Source organism: Diplotaxodon limnothrissa, linkage group LG10, assembly GCF_057381915.1.
Source record: "Diplotaxodon limnothrissa isolate DT_005_m linkage group LG10, D_limnothrissa_male_GT1.1, whole genome shotgun sequence".
Taxonomy (NCBI): Eukaryota; Metazoa; Chordata; class Actinopteri; order Cichliformes; family Cichlidae; genus Diplotaxodon; species Diplotaxodon limnothrissa.
The window spans coordinates 8,298,058-8,318,119 of NC_140605.1; the positions used below are offsets into that span (position 1 = coordinate 8,298,058).

The window sequence follows — 20,062 nt, forward strand, 5'->3', positions numbered from 1 at the left end:
AACAGAGCCCCTAATTGGCCATGACCGCTACCCCGGGTTGAGCCCCCCAAGGAAGATGCCTCCGGGGAACCCCCCCGACGCCCTAAGCATGTCCCTACCCCCACACCAATCACAACAGTGAAGGCGGGACCAAACTATGACCCCCCACCCCCACTAGGTGATGGAGCTGATCACAGGAGCCCAGAGCAATTGATCTGATGTGGTGGCTGAGGCTGTATCAAGACTAATGTAATTTAAGATGGCGGCGCGCACAGACGCAGCGGCCCGGAGCTCCTACACTTTTGCACTTTTGGTGGTACTGTGTATTATTTCACACAGCCTGGGGTTACTTCAATACAACAGAGATGATCTACTACAACTAAGCCGTGGAGATCTTCAACTAACATCCGAGTATCTCATCCCCCCGGAGATCGTTAAGCAACCCCCGGGGCTACCCGCAACAGCAAGCCGCAGGAGGAGACGTTGCGAGCGGAGGCAGAAGAGAGGCAAGCGGGGAGGCCTGTGGGCACGGCTAAAGACTAGTCCATTTAAACCACCACTCCCGATCATATTCCTCTCCAACGCCCGTTCAATCCGTTACAAACTGGATGAAATACGACTGCAGATCGCCACTCGACGGACTTTTAATAACTGTTCGTGCATGATTTTCACTGAAACCTGGCTGGACAGCGCCATTCCCGATGCGGCTATCGATCTAGCAGGCCGCACCGCCTATCGAGCCGACAGGTCTGCGGACTCGGGTAAGAAGACTGGCGGGGGGCTGTGCATCTATATTAACAACCTTTGGTGCACGAACGTCACGGTAACGGAAAAACTGTGCAGTACAGAGGTAGAACTGTTGGTGTTAAAGTGCCGTCCATTCTATCTCCCTCGGGAATTTTCTGCCGTTTACATCTGCGCTGTTTACATTCCACCAGATGCTAATGCTAAGCTAGCGTTAGCACAATTGAGCAGCAGCATCAATAACAGCCTGGTAGCACACCCGGACAGTGTCTTTATTGCGGCTGGGGATTTTAACCACGCGGACCTGAAATCTGTACTTCACAATTTCCACCGTAATGTGAAGTGTGCTACCAGAGGAGATAGAACGTTGGACCAGGTGTACACCAACATGGCGAATGCGTACAGAGCCCAGGCTTATCCCCACCTGGGTCTGTCAGACCATCTCTCCCTTCTGCTACACCCAATATACACACAAAAGATCAAGAGCACTGGGATTACAACCAAAACCGTGAGAACATGGCCGCAGGACGCTATTCCGATGCTTCAGGACTGTTTCCACTGCACAGACTGGGATGTATTCAAGGTGCAGGACACTGACAATCGTGTCGCATTGGACAGTTACACCTCCACTGTCTTGGACTACATCTGTTTCCAACCCGTTCTCACTCCCAAAGCGTAACATTTTACGCTAGGTGACAAATCGTCACCATATTACGTTTTCGGCTACCCACCACATTCCTAAATGACGACCTCGGAAAAAGAGGAAATATGAGAACCGTCTGGACTGAACCTACACATGTTCGCTCTTTTTCTTCAAATCGCTTAGAAACACGCTATTTAACATCATTAAAGTCCTGGATAAGGTCAGGAATAAGGTTATGGTCAGGGCTAGGGATAAGGTTAGGTTTAGGGCTGGAATACAGGGCTGGAACGTCTATTACCGCGGGAGCATCATTGCACTGGATTCCAGCCATAACCCGCCGCGTACCATAAGAACGCCGAAGGTCTCCTTTCGCGTTCCTCAGGAACGCCGCGGGACGTGACAAAACGTCGACATGTTACGCCTCGGGAGTGAGAACGCTCTGCTGTTTCTGTGTGGACAATGTAACAACTTGGAAACGATTCCGTGTGTTCCCTAATAATCCACCCTGGATGACACACGGAGTTCAACAACTTATTCGAACAAGGAACAACGCTTTCAAATCCGGGGACCAGGAGGCATACAGTGCTGCCAGGGCCAACCTGAGAAGAGGCATCAAGACTGCCAAGCAGCAGCACAGGAGGCGTATCGAGGCCAGGTTTGAGAACAACACAAACCCAAGGCAGGTCTGGGAGGGCATCAGGGCTATCACGGACTACAAAAGAAGAACACCATCACCCTCAGCCGACAGTTCTACTCTGGCTGAGGATCTAAATCTCTTTTATGCCCGTTTTGACAGGGAGAACACCGACCCTGTCCTGTCCCCTCTCCCCTCAACCGACCCTGCTCCAGTCCTGAGCACTCATGAGCTGAGGCGTGTGTTCCGGAGCATTAACACCAGGAAGGCGGCCGGGCCGGATGGAGTGCTGGGCCGGGTGCTAAAAGACTGTGCTGCGGACCTGGCGGACGTCTTCACCTCTATATATAACACCTCGTTGTCCTGTTCACTGGTACCATCCTGTTTCAAAGCAGCAACCATCGTTCCCATCCCAAAACAGTCAAATGTCACATGTCTGAACGATTTCAGACCTGTGGCACTCACCCCCATTCCCGCCAAATGCCTGGAGAGACTGGTCATTAAACACATCAGAGCTGCTTTTCCACCATCCCTGGACTCGCACCAGTTTGCATACAGGGAGAACCGGTCAACCGAGGATGCGATCGCCACAGTGCTGCACACATTACTGAAGCACTTGGAACACAGGAACACCTATGCACGGCTCCTCTTTGTAGACTACAGCTCGGCTTTTAATACCATCCGGCCATACAAACTCCGTCCCAAACTCCACCAACTGGGACTTAACTCCTCTCTGTGCAACTGGATTGTGGACTTCCTCACTAACCGTAGACAGAGTGTCAGAGTGGGTAAGAACACCTCTTCCACCCTTGTGGTCAACACCGGTGCCCCTCAGGGGTGTGTTCTGAGCCCTCTGCTATACACTCTCTTCACCCATGACTGTATTTCCTCCTGCGTGTCCAATCTCATTGTTAAGTTTGCAGATGACACTACAGTGCTCGGACTTATATCCAACAATGATGAGACAAACTATAGGACAGAGGTGCAACAACTAGAGTCATGGTGCCACGACAATAACTTGGTCTTAAACACCAAAAAGACCAAGGAGATCATTGTAGATTTCCGGAAGAGGGGTCATAACAACCATCTGCCTCTCTTCATTGGCAGTGAGGCGGTGGAGAGGGTGAGCAGTTTTAAATTCTTGGGGGTAACTGTGACCGAGGACCTGTCCTGGGGCAACCATATCACCTCAGTTGTACGGAAGGCCCAACAGCGCCTCTACTACCTGAGGAGACTGCGGAGCGCACACATTCCCAGATCTCTGATGTTGAACTTCTACAACTGTGCCATCAGCAGCGTTCTGACGTATGGATTTCTAGTGTGGTTCCCCAGCTGCACCAAGGCCGATCAGCAAGCACTCCAGCGGGTGGTGAAAGAAGCTGGCAGAATTATTGGAACAAGTCTGCCAGAGATCAGTAATATCTTCCCCACTCGCTGTCTGAGGAGGGTGCACAGTATCCTGCGGGACCAACATCACCCTGCGCGCCACCTTTTCCATCTGCTGCCCTCAGGGAGAAGGTACAGGTCTATACAGGCCAGAACATCCAGACTGGCCAACAGCCTGTATCCACAGGCTGTGAGGCTCCTGAACTCTCTGCCCCCCTCTCACGGACAATAACCATATCCAACTTCTTAATAGCAATGAACTGGTCTGCATTGGTGCATCATATCTTTATTCTCTTCCCCCTCCTGCCCCCCCCCCCCCCCCCCCTCTTTCTTAAATAGATAACTATCATATCTGATATCATATCTCACAGTACAATAATATTGAATGGGTTGCATTGTTGTATTTTGTCATGTTTCTCAGGTCTTTGTCTGAATTTCTACGAACATTATTGCTAAGGATTGTCTTATTGCATTGGAGTCACACTGGGTTAAATATGTACACTTGGGTTTTAAGGGGTATTTATTATTTTCTTCTTTTTTTGGGGGTTGTATGGAAGCCCCAAACGCAATTTCATTGTTCTTGACAATGACAATAAATAAATAAATACTAAATACTAAATACTAATAGATAATTTCTATATTGGTTAGAATTAAGATTATTTTTATTTTTCCAGTTCATGAGGACAGTTTTCTTGGCTATGCATAGGGCAGTGAAAACCATATGGGCTATATTCTTTTCTGAAGTGACATTATCTAAGCTGCCCAACAAACACACTAAGGGGGAAGTTGGAATGTTACATTTCAGACACTTTGATAAGTCTTCACATATCTCGCGCCAAAACTTCTGAACTGGTGGACAGAACCAAAGAGCGTGGATATAAGTGTCCGGTGAATTGGTTTGGCAGTGTGAGCAGTTGTTGGTAGATGTAAAGCCCATCTTGAACATCCGATGACCTGTATAGTGCACTCTATGTAATATTTTGTATGAATTAATTGAAGACTGGGATTTCTAATTAGATGAAAGGTTTTTAAGCAAATCTGAGACCAGAAGTTTAGGTCTAAGTTAACTGATAAATCCGCTTCCCATTTTGCAATAGGAAGTGATATTGATTCATCAGTTTTAGAAAGCATTCTGTATATTTTGGAAAGTAATTTGGGGGTTTTAAGAGTAAGAAATTGAACCACACTTGGTGGTGTTTGTAGTTAAACTTGACCCAGTTTAAATTTCTTTTTTACTATGGATTTAATTTGTTGATATTCTAAAAATCTTTTCTTGTTGATACATGGGTTCATTAACATATGACGTCTACATACAAACAAAGAATACCTTGCCTGTGCGTTGTGTGTGTGTGTGTGTGGTCAGAGTGTGACCCCATATATATATATATATATATATATATATATATACACTCAACAAAAATATAAACGCAACACCTTTGTTACTGCTCCCATTCCCCATGGGATGGACGTAGAGACCTAAAATTCATTCCAGATACACAATATAACCATCCCTCCCAAACAGTGGTCACAAATCAGTCCAAATGTGTGGTAGTGGGCACATCTGCTATATTGAGATAATCCATCCCACCTCACAGGTGTGCCACATCAGGATGCTGATCTGACATCATGAGTAGTGCACAGGTGTACCTCAGACTGCCCACAACAAAAGGCCACCCTGGAATGTGCAGTTTTGTCTCACAGCAAAATGCCACAGATGCCACAAGCAATGAGGGAGCGTGCATTGGCATGCTGACAGCAGGAATGTCAACCAGATCTGTCGCCCGTGCATTGAATGTTCATTTCTCAACCATAAGCCGTCTCCACAGGCGTTTCAGAGAATATGGCAGCACATCCAACCGGCCTCACAACCGCAGACCTCGTGTAACCACACCAGCCCAGGACCTCCACATCCAGCAGGTTCACCTCCAAGATCGTCTGAGACCAGCCACCCAGACAGCTGCTGGAACAATTGGTTTGCACAACCAAACAATTTCTGCACAAACTGTCAGAAACCGTCTCAGGGACGCTCAACTGCATGCCCGTCGTCTTCATCGGGGTCTTGACCTGACTCCAGCTCGTCGCCGTAACAGACTTGTGTGGGAAAATGCTCACATTCGATGGCGTCTGGCACGTTGGAGAGGTGTGCGCTTCACAGATGAATCATGGTTCACATTGTTCAGGGCAGATGGCAGCTGGGAATGTCCCAGTTCTTGCATGGCCAGCATACTCACCGGACATGTCACCCATTGAGCATGTTCGGGATGTGCTTGACCGGCGTATACGACAGCGTGTACCAGTTCCCACGAATATCCAACAACCTCGCACAGCCATTGAAGTGGAGTGGACCAACATTCCACAGGCCACAATTGACAATCTGATAGACTCCATGCGACGATGTGTTGCACTGCATGAGGCAAATGGTGGTCACACCAGATACTGACCGGTTCTGGGTCCCCAGACCCCCAATAGCGCAAAAAACTGCACATTCCAGGGTGGCCTTTTGTTGTGGGCAGTCTGAGGTACACCTGTGCACTACTCATGATGTCAGATCAGCATCCTGATGTGGCACACCTGTGAGGTGGGATGGATTATCTCAATATAGCAGATGTGCCCACTACCACACATTTGGACTGATTTGTGACCACTGTTTGGGAGGGATGGTTATATTGTGTATCTGGAATGAATTTTAGGTCTCTACGTCCATCCCATGGGGAATGGGAGCAGTAACAAAAGTGTTGCGTTTATATTTTTGTTGAGTGTATATACGTATATATATGTATATATTCAATTCAATTCAATTTTATTTATATAGCGCCAAATCACAACAAAAGTCGCCTCAAGGTGCTTCATAGATACAGAGAAAAACCCAACAATCATATGACCCCCTATGAGCAAGCACTTTGGCGACAGTGGGAAGGAAAAACTCCCTTTTAACAGGAAGAAACCTCCGGCAGAACCAGGCTCAGGGAGGGGCGGCCATCTGCTGCGACTGGTTGGGGTGAGAGAAGGAAGACAGGATAAAAGACATGCTGTGGAAGGGAGACAGAGGTTAATAACAGATATGATTCAATGCAGAGAAGTCTATTAATACATAGTGAGTGAGAAAGGTGACTGGAAAGGAAAAACTCAATGCATCATGGGAATCCCCTGGCAGCCTATGTCTATTGCATCATAACTAAGGGAGGATTCAGGGTCACCTGGTCCAGCCCTAACTATATGCTTTAGCAAAAAGGAAAGTTTTAAGCCTAATCTTAAAAGTAGAGATAGTGTCTGTCTGCTGAATCCAAACTGGAAGCTGGTTCCACAGAAGAGGGGCCTGAAAACTGAAGGCTCTCCCTCCCATTCTACTTTTAAATACTCTAGGAACAACAAGTAGGCCTGCAGTGCGAGAGCGAAGTGCTCTAATAGGGTGATATGGTACTACAAGGTCATTAAGATAAGATGGGGCCTGATTATTTAAGACCTTGTATGTGAGGAGCAGGATTTTGAATTCAATTCTGGATTTAACAGGAAGCCAATGAAGGGAAGCCAATACAGGAGAAATATGCTCTCTCTTTCTAGTCCCTGTCAGCACTCTTGCTGCAGCATTTTGGATTAGCTGAAGGCTTTTCAGTGAGTTTTTTTGGACATCCTGATAATAATGAATTACAGTAGTCCAGCCTGGAAGTAATAAATGCATGAACTAGTTTTTCAGCGTCACTCTGAGACAGGATATTTCTAACTTTAGAGATGTTGCGCAAATGGAAGAAAGCAGTCTTACATATTTGTTTAATATGTGCGTTGAAGGACATGTCCTGGTCAAAAATGGCTCCAAGGTTCCTCACAGCGTTACTGGAGGCCAAGGTAATGCCATCCAGAGTAAGAATCTGGTTAGATACCATATTTCTAAGCTTTTCAGGGCCAAGTACAATAACCTCAGTTTTATCTGAATTAAGAAGCAGAAAGTTAGCGGCCATCCAGGTCTTTATGTCTTTAAGACATTCCTGCAGTTTAACTAATTGGTGTGTGTTATCTGGCTTCATGGACAGATAGAGCTGGGTGTCATCAGCATAGCAGTGAAAATGTATGCTATGTCTACTAATGATGCTGCCTAGGGAAGCATGTATAATGTAAACAGAATTGGTCCTAGCACTGAACCCTGTGGAACTCCATAATTAACCTCAGTGTGTGAAGAGGACTCTCCATTTACATGCACAAATTGGAGTCTATTAGATAGATATGATACAAACCACTGCAGTGCAGTACCTGTAATACCTACAGCATGTTCTAATCGCTCTAATAGGATATTATGGTCAACAGTATCGAATGCTGCACTAAGGTCTAGCAGGACAAGCACAGAGAGGAGTCCACTGTCAGAGGCCATAAGAAGATCATTTGTAACCTTCACTAAAGCTGTTTCTGTGCTGTGATAAGCTCTGAAACCTGACTGAAACTCTTCCAATAAGCCATTCCTCTGCAGATGATCTGTTAGCTGTTTGACAACTACTCTTTCAAGGATTTTTGATATGAAAGGAAGGTTGGAGATTGGCCTATAATTAGCTAAGACTGCTGGGTCTAGAGATGGCTTTTTGAGTAAAGGTTTAACTACAGCCAGCTTGAAGGCCTGTGGTACATAGCCGATTATTAGAGATAGGTTGATCATATTTAAGATCGAAGCATTAATTAATTAATGGCAGGAAAAGACACGTTGATGGTTTAGAGGAAGTAATTATTGAAGTTAACTCAGAAAGATCAATTGGAGAAAAAGAGTCTAACTTAACATCAATGGTACTAAGAGTAGCTGTAGATAATATTACATCTGTGGGATGATTACTGGTAATTTTTTCTCTAATGATAAAAATTTTATTTGTGAAGAAGTTCATGAAGTCATTACTAGTTAACGTTAAAGGGATGGTTGCCTCAAAAGAGCTCTGACTTTTTGTCAGCCTGGCTACAGAGCTGAAGAGAAACCTGGGGTTGTTCTTATTTTCTTCAATCAGTGATGAATAGTAAGATGTTCTGGCTTTGCGGAGGGCTTTCTTATAAAACAGCAAACTATTTCTCCAGGCTAAATGATGATCCTCTAAATTTGTGACACGCCATTTCCTCTCCAGATTACGAGTCATCTGCTATATATACGTATATATGTGTGTATATATGTATATATATGTATATATATGTGGTGCAACGGATCACAGTTGATCCATAATCCCTAATCCGAACCGATCCCACTCCACGGTTCGGCACGCACGTGATCCGAAGATTTGAAAAAGAAGGAAAAAAAGTATGTGTATCGTGCACGTGGTGGGTCTGTCAAGCGATAGTTATGGCCAGTGCTAGTGGTCCAAGTGGAGGAGCAGAGGAGTTTTCCGTATTTAAGCAGCCCTTTGCTGCCCAATCCGACCGTGCTAAAGCTATTACAAAAGCTATTGGGGTGTTTAGCTGCAGACGGGAGTCCGTATTCTGTTGTGCAAAACAAGGGGTTTAAACTATGATGAACGTGCTTGAGCCACGCTATGATATCCCGTTCGCGCCTACTTTAGTGGCAAGATTGTTCCAAGCAGGTATGAGCAGGAAAAGATTTAAGTTGTGGCTGAACTGTCCCAGGCATCTTCTGTTGCCATAACTACTACAAATGGGTGGATCTCCAGGGCAACGGAAAGCTACGTGACCATGACAGCTCATTATATCACAGCAGAGTGCAATATAATGAGTATAATGTATTATTGTAGGGTCTACCTTACAATATAAAGTGCCTTGAGGCGACTGTTGTTGTGATTTGGCGCTTTATAAATAAAATTCAAATGAATTGAATTGAGTGGTAGATACAAAGACTGTACTGCCCTATATCCAAAAATTGATCCTATCCGTGACTTAAAACCGTGATCCGATCTGAACCGTTTTGATCCGTTGCACCCCTAAAATATATATATATATGTATTAGGGGTGCAACGATACACAAAATTCACGGTTCGGTTCGGTTCGATACTTTGGTGTCACGGTTCGATATTTTTTTGATACAAAAAAAATGTTCATGCCTTTTTAATTTGTCATTTATTAAATTTTCACGGCACATTCCGCACCACATCTCTGTGCGTTCATCATTTGTTTGAAGCCAGCTCACCTCCTGCAACTACTTTTCCGAGAATACACGCTTCTTTTGTGGTTCGGACTCCTTCTGACATTTCTTTGGAGGTGGAGGAACATCACAGTAATTGCTTAAAGGAGCTTCTTCGACATCTTTAAGAGTTCTAAACAAATGTCTGTCCTCCTCCTGAAAATCTTATGTACGCAAACACGCGTTGAAATTTCTTATCTTGTTTATCTTTTTTATTTTGACAGCGAATGCGCACCTGCAGACCACTTATGTGCAGCCCTGGTTATTTAGCTTGTCATATTGCAGCCACAGAAATTCTTTTGTCCATGAAACCATAAAGCTGCACTTTCTTTTTGCCTTATAGTCTGATTTGTCATAACTTTTCCGTTTTGTGGTAAGCTTTTCTTTGGCTGTCACTTCTTCACCCTGACCTGTCTTATTTGGCTCAGCAGAACTAAAATATATATCCTGCTGCTTTTACACGCGCACTCACATAACGCTCAGCGATTCTCTGCGCGATCAACCTCTCACATGTTTAAGCTTGCTGTGGGAGAGTTCACTTGTCATGTTTGCATAGTAAGCTAACGATTGATAAGACTATGTCAGAGGAATTGGTGCGCAAATTATCATCACTCACCAATCAGTGCTGTCGCTCTCTATACACAGTTCGCGCGATTGCAAAGTGAAAGCAAAAAACCCAGCGCAAATTCAAACGCGATTTCAATATGTCACATATTGACAGTGGCTCACCGATGCCAATGACATAATTACCCAGCTACATTTCCGAAACAATGCAAAAGCATTGACATATATTTTTCCTTCCTACAATAGGCCGACGGGCAGGGCAGAGATAAATTTTGGTAGCCCGACTGGAACGGTTCAATATCAATATGAATATCGTTGCACCCCTAATATATATATATATATATATATATATATATATATATATATATATATATATATATATATATATATATATATATATATATATATATATATATAAATAATTATGGAATAAAAGCACAGTTATTTCATGTATATACAAGCTATACCACATTTATTTATGTGTATTTCAGTGTTATAGATTATAGTATACAGTGTCATTTATGTTATATCATACATATTTGTGGATTGTGGAGCAGAGGCTGTTCTGTAAAAATAGCTTTAATCCACAGACTTCCTCAAGTATATTCCTTAAGTGAAAAATAACATGTACAGTATATATTTTAACAAAAACAGAAAGACAGACAGTTAAAAGCTTTACTTTTCTTCATTTATCAAACAACTGTGTACATTTTGTTTTACATAATATATTTATAAAGTGCTTAATAGGCTTATATAGTTATAGAATATAATCATGGAATGGCATATTAACTGTTACTTATGTTGGTGATGGTGGAATATTACTTCAGCAATGTGTCAGCTGTTATTTACATAATGTACACAAGTCCGAGGACGGTACACCCACATCCTAACACATGTTGGTGGGAGTGCGGTTCTGCTGAAATCATGATGGCGAGCAGGTGACACCAGCATCTTCAGAGTGGTCGCAGTTGTGTACATTCCAGGATATATGGGAGCAGCTCTGCAGGGATCTCTCAGTACCTCTGCACTTGAGGTTGTCTAGCAGGATTGTTCCCGTGCCGGGCCCAAAGTAAGCTTCTCCCCAAGCTGCTATGGCTTCACCGCAGCCCACTTGACGGCACACCACCTGGGCATCTGGGAGGTCCCAGGCATCATCGCACACTGTGCCCCATCCTGAATTCAAGTACATTTCCACTCGACCCTCACACCGGTGCTGGCCACCCACCAGTCTTACCAAACCTACATAAAAAACAATTCTTTTAAACTTTGAGCATTGATTGCTTCTGAGAATCAGTCCAGAGGAAGGTGACATTATTGTGAAATAACTGAGGGTATATGTGACTTACCTTCAGGTGGTTGTGTGGTGGTTGCGGTGGTGGTTGTTGGTATTGTTTCTGTTACTCTGAATTCACGCACACTTGCAAGATCAAAAAACTGGGGGTCAAAAGCTAAGGGGAAACAGAGAAGAGAGAATTATGTTCATGTATTCAAGGAATAGTCATTGAATATTAGGTCACAAAAGTAATATCACACTTATCTAACAGGGATTTTAATGACTTATAAGAAACCTGTTTGCTTCTTCTGTTCCTAGAAGCCAATAACCCAGACACAGACTTTGCAGAGGCAATTTCATCAAGATATTGCCTCTGCAAAGTCTGTTTATAACAGTCTGTTTATAACAGACTATGTTTTTGTAAAGATGTTTGCACAAATTACACCCCTTTATCTGTTCTAATTACTTACTAAAGGCAAAACTACTCAAAGCAACTGCTACTGTTAAAAAGAAACTGCATTAAAACATTTCCTGATTAATTTGGAACCAAGGATTTACAGTACATATAAAAGAGGATATTTGTGCTTTTGATTTAGCCTGAAAGAAGTCATATTTGGCATGGAGGCATTCAGTGACGCTGATGTGCCTTGACTCATCCACTGTTTTTCATGCTCTCTGGGCTGTTTCGTCCTCAAAGTACTATAGTCATGCATTGCAACTGGCCAGCCCAGCAGGGCGGGTGTAGATGACTAGATACATAGGTGGTATGGGCTTTTAGGGGAACTCATGAAGTTCCCGCAAAGCCAGAAGTCATTCATATGTTCATATGCAGTGTTGGGGAGTAACGGAATACATGTACCGCCGTTACGTATTTAAAATACAAGATATGAGTAACTGTATTCCTTTACAGTTACCATTTAAAAAGGTGGTATTCAGAATACAGTTACTTTGCTGAAATAAAGGGATTACACGGCGGTATTTTCCTGTTTCATATGTTTGGCTATGCCTAACTATAGCCTCTCTATTTTTGACAAAACACGCATTAAGATGCTCTAATGTCTGTGTCTCAATCTCGCGGCCCATGTCACACCTACTTGCGGCCCGCATAATGACGTGAAGAAATATTTTTAAAAATTATTCACAAAAATGATTTAATATGAAGGCAATAGGCAGAGTGTTACAGGCATCGCCCTAAAGAATGTAGCCTCATGGGCAGTGTAGTCCGTGCTGCAGGGAGAATCGACTGCCATACCCGTTATGTGTCTGTGAGCGAGGGAGGGAGAAAAAGGAGAGTCAAAAAGTATGAGCTGTCACCGACCAGAAGCGGGTGATGGAAGCATGCAAATATAATAATAACCACTGCAGCCAAAAAGAGTGCCTGACGAGCCCAGTTGTAAGTAAGCTATTAAGACTCGACTGTACACCTTTTTCGTGTTTTTCTCCAAAACAAAATATTCTATTGAAGCAGCCTTTCAACGCCTCTCTCTGTCTCTCGCTAGCAAGGTTGACCCAGACAACAAAGTAAAGCTAGTTTTCATCTACAAGCCTGACACGGAACCCAGAGGTCCCTTTACTACGGTTCAGAGCCGTGGACCTGTTTTATATACGTGTGAAACAGTTTTCTATACGAGATCGCTGCAAAAAGTGCAGCCTTACCTAATGTCCACCCTACTGTTACTCATTTTATATTAAGATTTTAAAAAAATCTAATCGGTATTGGTATGGTGAGTAACATTCAGTAAAAGTAATAATTCACACAGCAATAGTACATTCATGTAGTTGTAAAAAGCATGATAATATAATAGGTAATCCAAAGTATTCAGAATACGTTACTCTCATTGAGTAACATAATGGAATACGTTACGAAATACATTTTGGGGCATGTATTCTGTAATCTGTAGTGGAATACATTTTAAAAGTAACCTTCCCAACATTGTTCATATGACAATAGTACAGACATTACAGACATTTACCAAGTTCAGTATATGCACGTGCTATAAGTGTATGTTTAATGAAGCCTAGTTTAGTGCTGCGAGAAAATAAATAAGGTCTTACGTGCGCAGATAACTCCAGCATCCTCATGATGGCCACAGTTGTGCTGACCCCACCCCAGGTGGAAGCACTGGGATAGCTCTAGTTCAAATCCACTACATTGCACATTGTCCAGCAAGATTGGGCCTGAACCGTGGCCAAAGTAGGCATTGGACTTGGCTGCAATAGGTGCGCCACATCCAAGCTGCCTACACACTACTTTGGCATTGGGCATGTCCCAGTCATCATCACACACTGTCCCCCAAACATTTTTGTAGAGGACCTCTACACGACCCTGGCAGCTACTGTTGCCATTTACCACACGAATGGCTGACGTAACTGCAAGAGGCGAAACACACGGATGCGTTATTGCAATTTTAGACTAGAAATTCTTTTCTTTGTAGATTACATTGCTGATGGTGCACAGTGTTCAATACTAAAACGCACGCACGCACACACACACACACACACACACACACACACACACACACACACACACACACACACACTTAATTTTTATACATCAAACAGAATGCTACCTCTTGTTTGGGTGGTTGTTGTTGTTGTTGTAACTGTTGTTGTTGTGCTTGGTGACTTGGTGACTGGAACTTTTTGTGTAGTTGTAGGGGAAGACAGAAAAAATACAATTACTTGATACATGAATACACCAGACAACCCGTTTATGATGGCAGGGTTAGGTTATGGAACACATGCACCACTTTGTTTTGTGGCACTGTGGTGCAGCATGTATATGATCAACAGGGGAAGAATGGCTCACCCTGTTGGTCATATATCAAAATGCACATTTTGTTCCTATTATTAATTATTAACCCAGGACAACAAATGGAACAGGCTGGTGAACAGAAGCAATAATCAGACTGAGCTTGTTTGCACAAAGTTGAACATAGTGTGTAGTGAATGGTACGTTTTACCTTCAGTGTTCAATGTTCCCCACGGCCCTCTCTGGGCCCCTGTTGCTACTGGTGGTATAGTAGTGGACCCTAAAGTGGGTGAAAAATAAAATTTATACCAGTGCTTTATGAAATGCAACTAAATTCTGTGCAGACATTTTTGCTGTCCAGCTAAGATGAATCTGACTGATTTTCTGATACTTGCTAAATTTTTGCCATAAGTTTCACTTACATAACATAACTTTCACTCTGGCAGGCTATCATGCTAAAGTGTAATTGTGAACTTAATATCTTAGTTGCAGGTGTGCTACTCATGCTAATGTGACAGTTCTAAGAGTACCGGTGCAGGTGACCCCAGCGTCCTCATGATGGCCACAGTTGTGTTTACCCCAACCCAGGCTCTTGCATTTAGTCAGGTCCTGCTCCGTGCCCTGGCAGTTGACGTTGTCCAGAAGAATTAGCCCGGTACCGTAGCCAAAGTAGGAGTTGGTGTGTGCAGAGACAGCACTGCCGCAGCCACTCTGTTGGCATACTACCTTGGCATTGTTGAGTACCCAGTCATCATCGCACACTGTCCCCCAGTTTCCCTGGTAGAAGATCTCGACTCGGCCCTGGCACGAGTTCTGTCCATTAATCAGACGGATGGTGCCATCTCCTAAAGTAAGCAGGAGAGGGAGGGATTTGTAGGCACTAATCTTGATAAAGCTTTTTCTTTACAGAGCATATTTTTATACTCTGTAAGTTTTTATTAGATTCTCTATGTATGTCATTTTGGGGGTATCAAAGGGAACAGCAGCTGCTGTGATTTGACACTGATACACAGAAAGAAGGCAATACAATGCACACTACAGAGTGCAGAGGAAAAACCAAAAGTGAAGCGCTAAATTGACATCTAATATTGCACTAAGCACAGATGTTGTCATCATATGCCTCTTTGTGGACAGAAACAAGGAGACAATAGCCATTCTTATGTGTCCATCATTTAAGAAAGCCCTGAATTTGGAGGCCTTTACTCAATTCCCACAGGGTTACATAGTGGTTAATGGAAAAGTAGCTAGATACGTCAACTTGTTAACTAAATTCTTCTTCTTCTTCTTTTGGTCTCTCACAATTCTTTGGGGGATTATAAGAAAACACAAGAGGATGACTGCTACAAAGGCAAACCCAGCAAACAATAGGTATGGCCTGGAATTCATGAGGCCTTTGGGGCGTGTTCAAAAGTTTCCATTATCCCACAAGTCTTTGAAGGTGAACTGAAATAATATATTGCTTCAGTTCTATTTGTGTTCCTTGATTAATGAAGTTGTTCATTTTGTGAGTCTTCCCGCATTTTTGACTGAGCACAATGACAAAATAAACCATTGTTCATTCTTTAATGCAACCTGCCCTTGCATTTCGTGGCAACATCTGGCATACCACCTGTCAGCAACAATTTGATTAGGGCGTGAAAATCATCTAAAGAAAAACTGATCTGATGGTGAATTCTTTACAGTATACAACATAAATTAAAGGTGTTCCCTGTGGTCTGTGTCATACTTTGTTTGTTTATATATTACTTTTAAAATTTGTATTGCACTGATGTAAGTATATGAAAAACCTAATCTGCTTATTTAACAGCGAGGCAGTGCAGCATCTTTTGCTTAAAGCAATTTCATCAGTTTTGTCCCCTGAAGATTAACTCCACATACAGGTGTGGAGTTAATCTTCACACCTGTTGGTTTAGATGCTTAGACCTACGACAATAGATTGGCTTGGGTGCATTATGGTATGGAGAAAAACAAAAAAACCCTCACTGCTATGTAATCAAACATTCAATTTCAAATTCACACACATCTGCCAGCTGCACATCCAACCAAAACAAAGTAATATAAGCAGGCATGCTTATGGCCACCAGATGAATTCAATTTGTTGGTTTTAGTTCGTTCTCCCTTTGGGCTCGGAGTGTCATGGTCCATAGTTTTCTTTTGGGTTTAAGTATGCTTTAAGTTTGAGCAGTTTTTTGTTTCATTTGAACCTTTAGTCATCCCATGACCTGGGTTTTCTGTGTCATATATGTTTAGAGTTGTTGCTTTAATCTAGTTCTTTGTGCTATATTTTATGTTTTGTTTAGAGTTTGTTTTCTAGGCTTGTTACTATAATCTTTCTTTCAGTTTATGGTTATTGGTTATTCATATTATTCTTTGCTTTCAGTTTAACTTGAGTTTTTGTCTCTGTGCCCCGTTTGTCACTCGTGTCCTGCTTTACTTTGCAAGTTAGTTCTCTCCTGTATTTGTTATTAAGTTTTATATCCCCTGTGCTGTTATCATTCATGTGTTTCACCTGTTCTTTATTTTCCCCAGCTGTTGTTTTTTCCAGGATTAGTCCCTGGCATTTAAAGCCTCAGCTGGCCTTAGTTCTCTGTCGTGTCATGCTGTTTTTGTTCACTGTTTTTTTTCCTGCATGGCTGCTTGTGAGTATTCCCTGGTTTTGGACTTTGTTGTTTGACACTTATTGGACTCCTGCTATGCTGGAATAGAGGTTATGGCTTTTGTTTTCTGCATTTGGGTCCACATCCATCATGAGAGAAGGACAAATAGCAAATATGAACTGAAAGTCTCTACAAGACAGAGAGAAACTTCAGTTTTGAGGATCATTTTTCTGTAGGTAAATGATTATAATACAGTGAGTTAACACACTCACATACAAATGACTTTGTATAGACCTATGTATACAAATTAGTGCAGCTTTAATTTTTATATGAACAAAGTGTCAGTCATGACATATTTATTATATTAATTTTCATGTTTTGCTGGGTTAGGTATCTGTTTCAATAATCTATCTATCTATACACTGGCAGAAGACCAGTCTCATTTTCATAAAAGCAGAGGGCACTTACGTAAACCAGATATGGACTGGGGTGGTGTGCTGGGTTCCTCAAGACCTCTGAACCCCAGCAAGGTTGGTTCTAGCGGCCGAATGAAAAGAAAAGCAGCAATTTCATTATGTTTATTCCTTTTTTTCCTCCTCCCACTTGGGGTTTTATCCACTTAGAATTTTGTATTTTACCTCTGCAGGTGACACCCACATCTTCATAGTGGTAACAGTTGTGGATGCCCCACCCCAGACTACGGCACTGGCTGAGCTCCATTTCACTTCCTCTGCAGTCCACATTATCCAACATGATGAGCCCAGTGCCCTGTCCAAACTTAGAGCTGCTGGACACCGCCACAGCCACCCCGCATCCCAGCTGACGACACACGACATTTGCATCCACCATGTCCCAATCGTCATCACACACGGTGCCCCACGAGCCGTTGTATTGCACCTCCACTCTGCCCTCACACCTGCTCCGCCCATTCATCAGTTGTACTTCAGAGAGATGAGCAGAAAATATTTGTCAGGCTTTCTCTCTCAGAGGAGACATTTTGAAAACATGTGCTTCTGATATGAAGAAAAGAGACTGGCCAGGCTCTAATGTAATGACAGGTAATAGGAAAGAAAAAATTCCTCTGGGAAAAAAAAGTCTAATCCTAAATTAAGGCTATCAATAAGCCACATGACTCCTTGGAAGTGAGTGAAATGGATGCAGGAGGAGGATAGGAGGTTATATAGCAATTAAGTAGGGATTAGAGAAATGGAGAGCTGGGAAAGTGACCTTGTTTAAAGAGCCCCAGGCGCTGTGCTACCTTCTGTACTTTCTTTCACTGACATACAGCCAGACGCTGATAGGTTTTCATGACGTGACTAGGATGCAGATAATTTTTTCACCCCGAATGTTTTAGGCTGTTGCCAGATGGATGTGAATGTGTGGACTGGATGTGGAGGTCACTGTCTATTTCAAACTTACCTTGATACTCCGTCTTCACTGGGCTTTGCACGCCACTGTCTGAAAACAAAGGGAGGATTGGACATGTGAAAGAAAGTGAGAGTGTATGGTTAAATTATTTGATGAAAGGTGGTTTTTGTTGTTCTATAGTTACTGTACACTATATCTACTATATCTATTTTCCTGTAACATGAGAGACAGACTGAAATCACAACAGCAGGCCTGTTCAGACTGTACCCGATGCTACAGAAATATGTTAGCATCCTGCTTTAACTTTTGCAAATACTCTCATCAAGTACAGCTTACTTTATATTAAGCTGACTACATTAAAGCATTTTCATGCTTAAGTATATATATTGCTATGCAAAACACAAGGGGTCCATGTGCAACCCTGTGATGTGAGGCTACATCCCACAATGGATGGAGGACAGTCTATGCCCGAAGACTAATACAATATCTCAGATTTCTGCACCGAGCAAAGACACTAAAGAGATAACCATTGCACCCAATGTGGGTCACTTCACGGGCTGGTCCCATGTGTTTGTGACTCTGAAACATGAACATACATGAAACCTAAGGTCTCATGCAGGGTTTGCATTTGTTTTCTGGAAGAGCGGATCGCAAGGAAATAGAAAAGTAAGTGGCGATTAACTTGGATGTTACTTACCGGGTAAAGCCCGTCTGCTTATTTTGATGTCCCCTGAAATTAAAGCACAAAATTAAAAGGTTAGTGAGGCACACGTTTCGTCATCTGTTGGCTCTGTCCAGAGACAAAAGCAGTTATGTGCTGTCAGCACATTTAAATAAGTTGCTGTGCCCACGTGTTGATTCAGTGAGTCAAATTGATCTTGTCTCACTTCAAAATCAACTGCAGGGCTTTTAACCAACTATTGCTGTGGAAACACTGGCCAGGTAGTGGCTGTGGACACAAAAGCACTCATCTACAGGGCGTTTACTTGCAAGTACACCAGGTTCTCGAGCATTATTAGTGCCTCGAATGTGCTTAAACAGTGGCACAGAAGAAATCATCTCATGTGTCACAAACTGGCTCAATTCATCTCCATGGCAACATTTTCTGTTTTGGGAGATGTCCCAAATCTCAAAGTGAATTCATGGATTAGACAGTATGTTGAAGGCACTCACTGAAAAAAAATAATCTAATGGAAGTGTACAGCATACTTAAGATTTTAGACTTCTTACAGCCACAGTCCAGCCTTTGGTTAGTGGGAATATGTCCCCTATGGGAAATGACATAATTTAATAAGCTGCTCTATCCAAAACTGGTCACCGAGAATCTGAAAGAAAAGCATAAACTCCTTAAGCTTTTCTTTTTGTCACATTGTAATGGACAACAATGCACAGCAATGATGATGCAGAACAAACATAATTTGTTGTCTACTATCACATGACATGAAGTAAAGCTTTCTGCATTATTACATTCAGGTAGCATCATGAGTGAACGGTCTTCCCTTATGTGCAGCAATTCATTGAACGTACTCCCATTTCCAAGCACTCACCAAATCTCAACAGAATGCTGACGGCTACCAAGACGAGGGTTCCCAGCAGAGAAACCAGGAGCCAGACGGCTGGGTTCCAGCACCTGCATTCACTCTCCACCACGCGCTGGCCTCGCATGGCTCCCTGACTGGCCATCCGCCTGCAAAACACAGATTCACACTCGCTCAGTCCCTCTAATTTGGTGTCCCGTAATGTTGAGATGTAACCAGTGGGCTACACTTTTCTACTACAACATTGCAGCCAGCTGTTTTTAATCTTGGTTCAGACAAGCCTAATTAGTAGTATTGGATTGTTTTCACTGATTAAGCCCGAAGCTGTTGGTATTGTATTGATGGTAGTCTGAGGTCAAGCCTGATAGAAGAGGACAGCTCAGACAAAAATCTTTCCCAGGAATCACATGACGCTGGTTGTTTCCTAAGTGACACAAAAAGGATGTGAGGAATCTCTGTTTTCATTCAAACAGCCACCCACGTTTCA

The 20,062-nt window shown here is 42.9% G+C and overlaps 1 protein-coding gene across 2 annotated transcripts; it reads right to left on the reverse strand.

Moving 5' to 3' along the window:
- Nucleotides 1–10,969: 10,969 nt before the first annotated feature.
- On the reverse strand, nt 10,970–19,753 carry LOC146623825 (scavenger receptor cysteine-rich domain-containing group B protein). Of its 2 annotated transcripts, none has more exons than XM_085363374.1 (11): nt 19,585–19,753; nt 18,731–18,767; nt 18,089–18,123; nt 17,308–17,610; nt 17,138–17,206; nt 14,603–14,917; nt 14,284–14,352; nt 13,891–13,971; nt 13,376–13,690; nt 11,394–11,495; nt 10,970–11,286 (listed from the first exon to the last, which is right to left on the reverse strand). In XM_085363374.1, exons 1-11 carry the CDS (start codon nt 19,718–19,720, stop codon nt 10,970–10,972), a joined length of 1,779 nt encoding a protein of 592 aa, XP_085219500.1. In that variant the 5' UTR covers nt 19,721–19,753. The 2 variants fall into 2 exon arrangements, with proteins under 2 accessions (XP_085219500.1, XP_085219498.1); XM_085363372.1 differs by having other exon boundaries at nt 13,891–13,959; nt 18,089–18,127; nt 18,735–18,767; nt 19,585–19,720.
- Nucleotides 19,754–20,062: the final 309 nt, after the last annotated feature.

Excerpts from the sequence above, each read along its gene's own strand:
- LOC146623825 (XM_085363374.1), bottom strand. The coding sequence starts at position 19,720 with ATGGCCAGTCAGGGAGCCATGCGAGGCCAGCGCGTGGTGGAGAGTGAA. Across the intron at positions 14,918-17,137 it reads CCAGTCCATATCTGGTTTAC|GAGATGGCACCATCCGTCTG; the intron begins GTAAGTGCCCTC and ends TGCTTACTTTAG. Across the intron at positions 11,496-13,375 it reads TGCTGGAGTTATCTGCGCAC|CTTTTGACCCCCAGTTTTTT; the intron begins GTAAGACCTTAT and ends GTTTCCCCTTAG.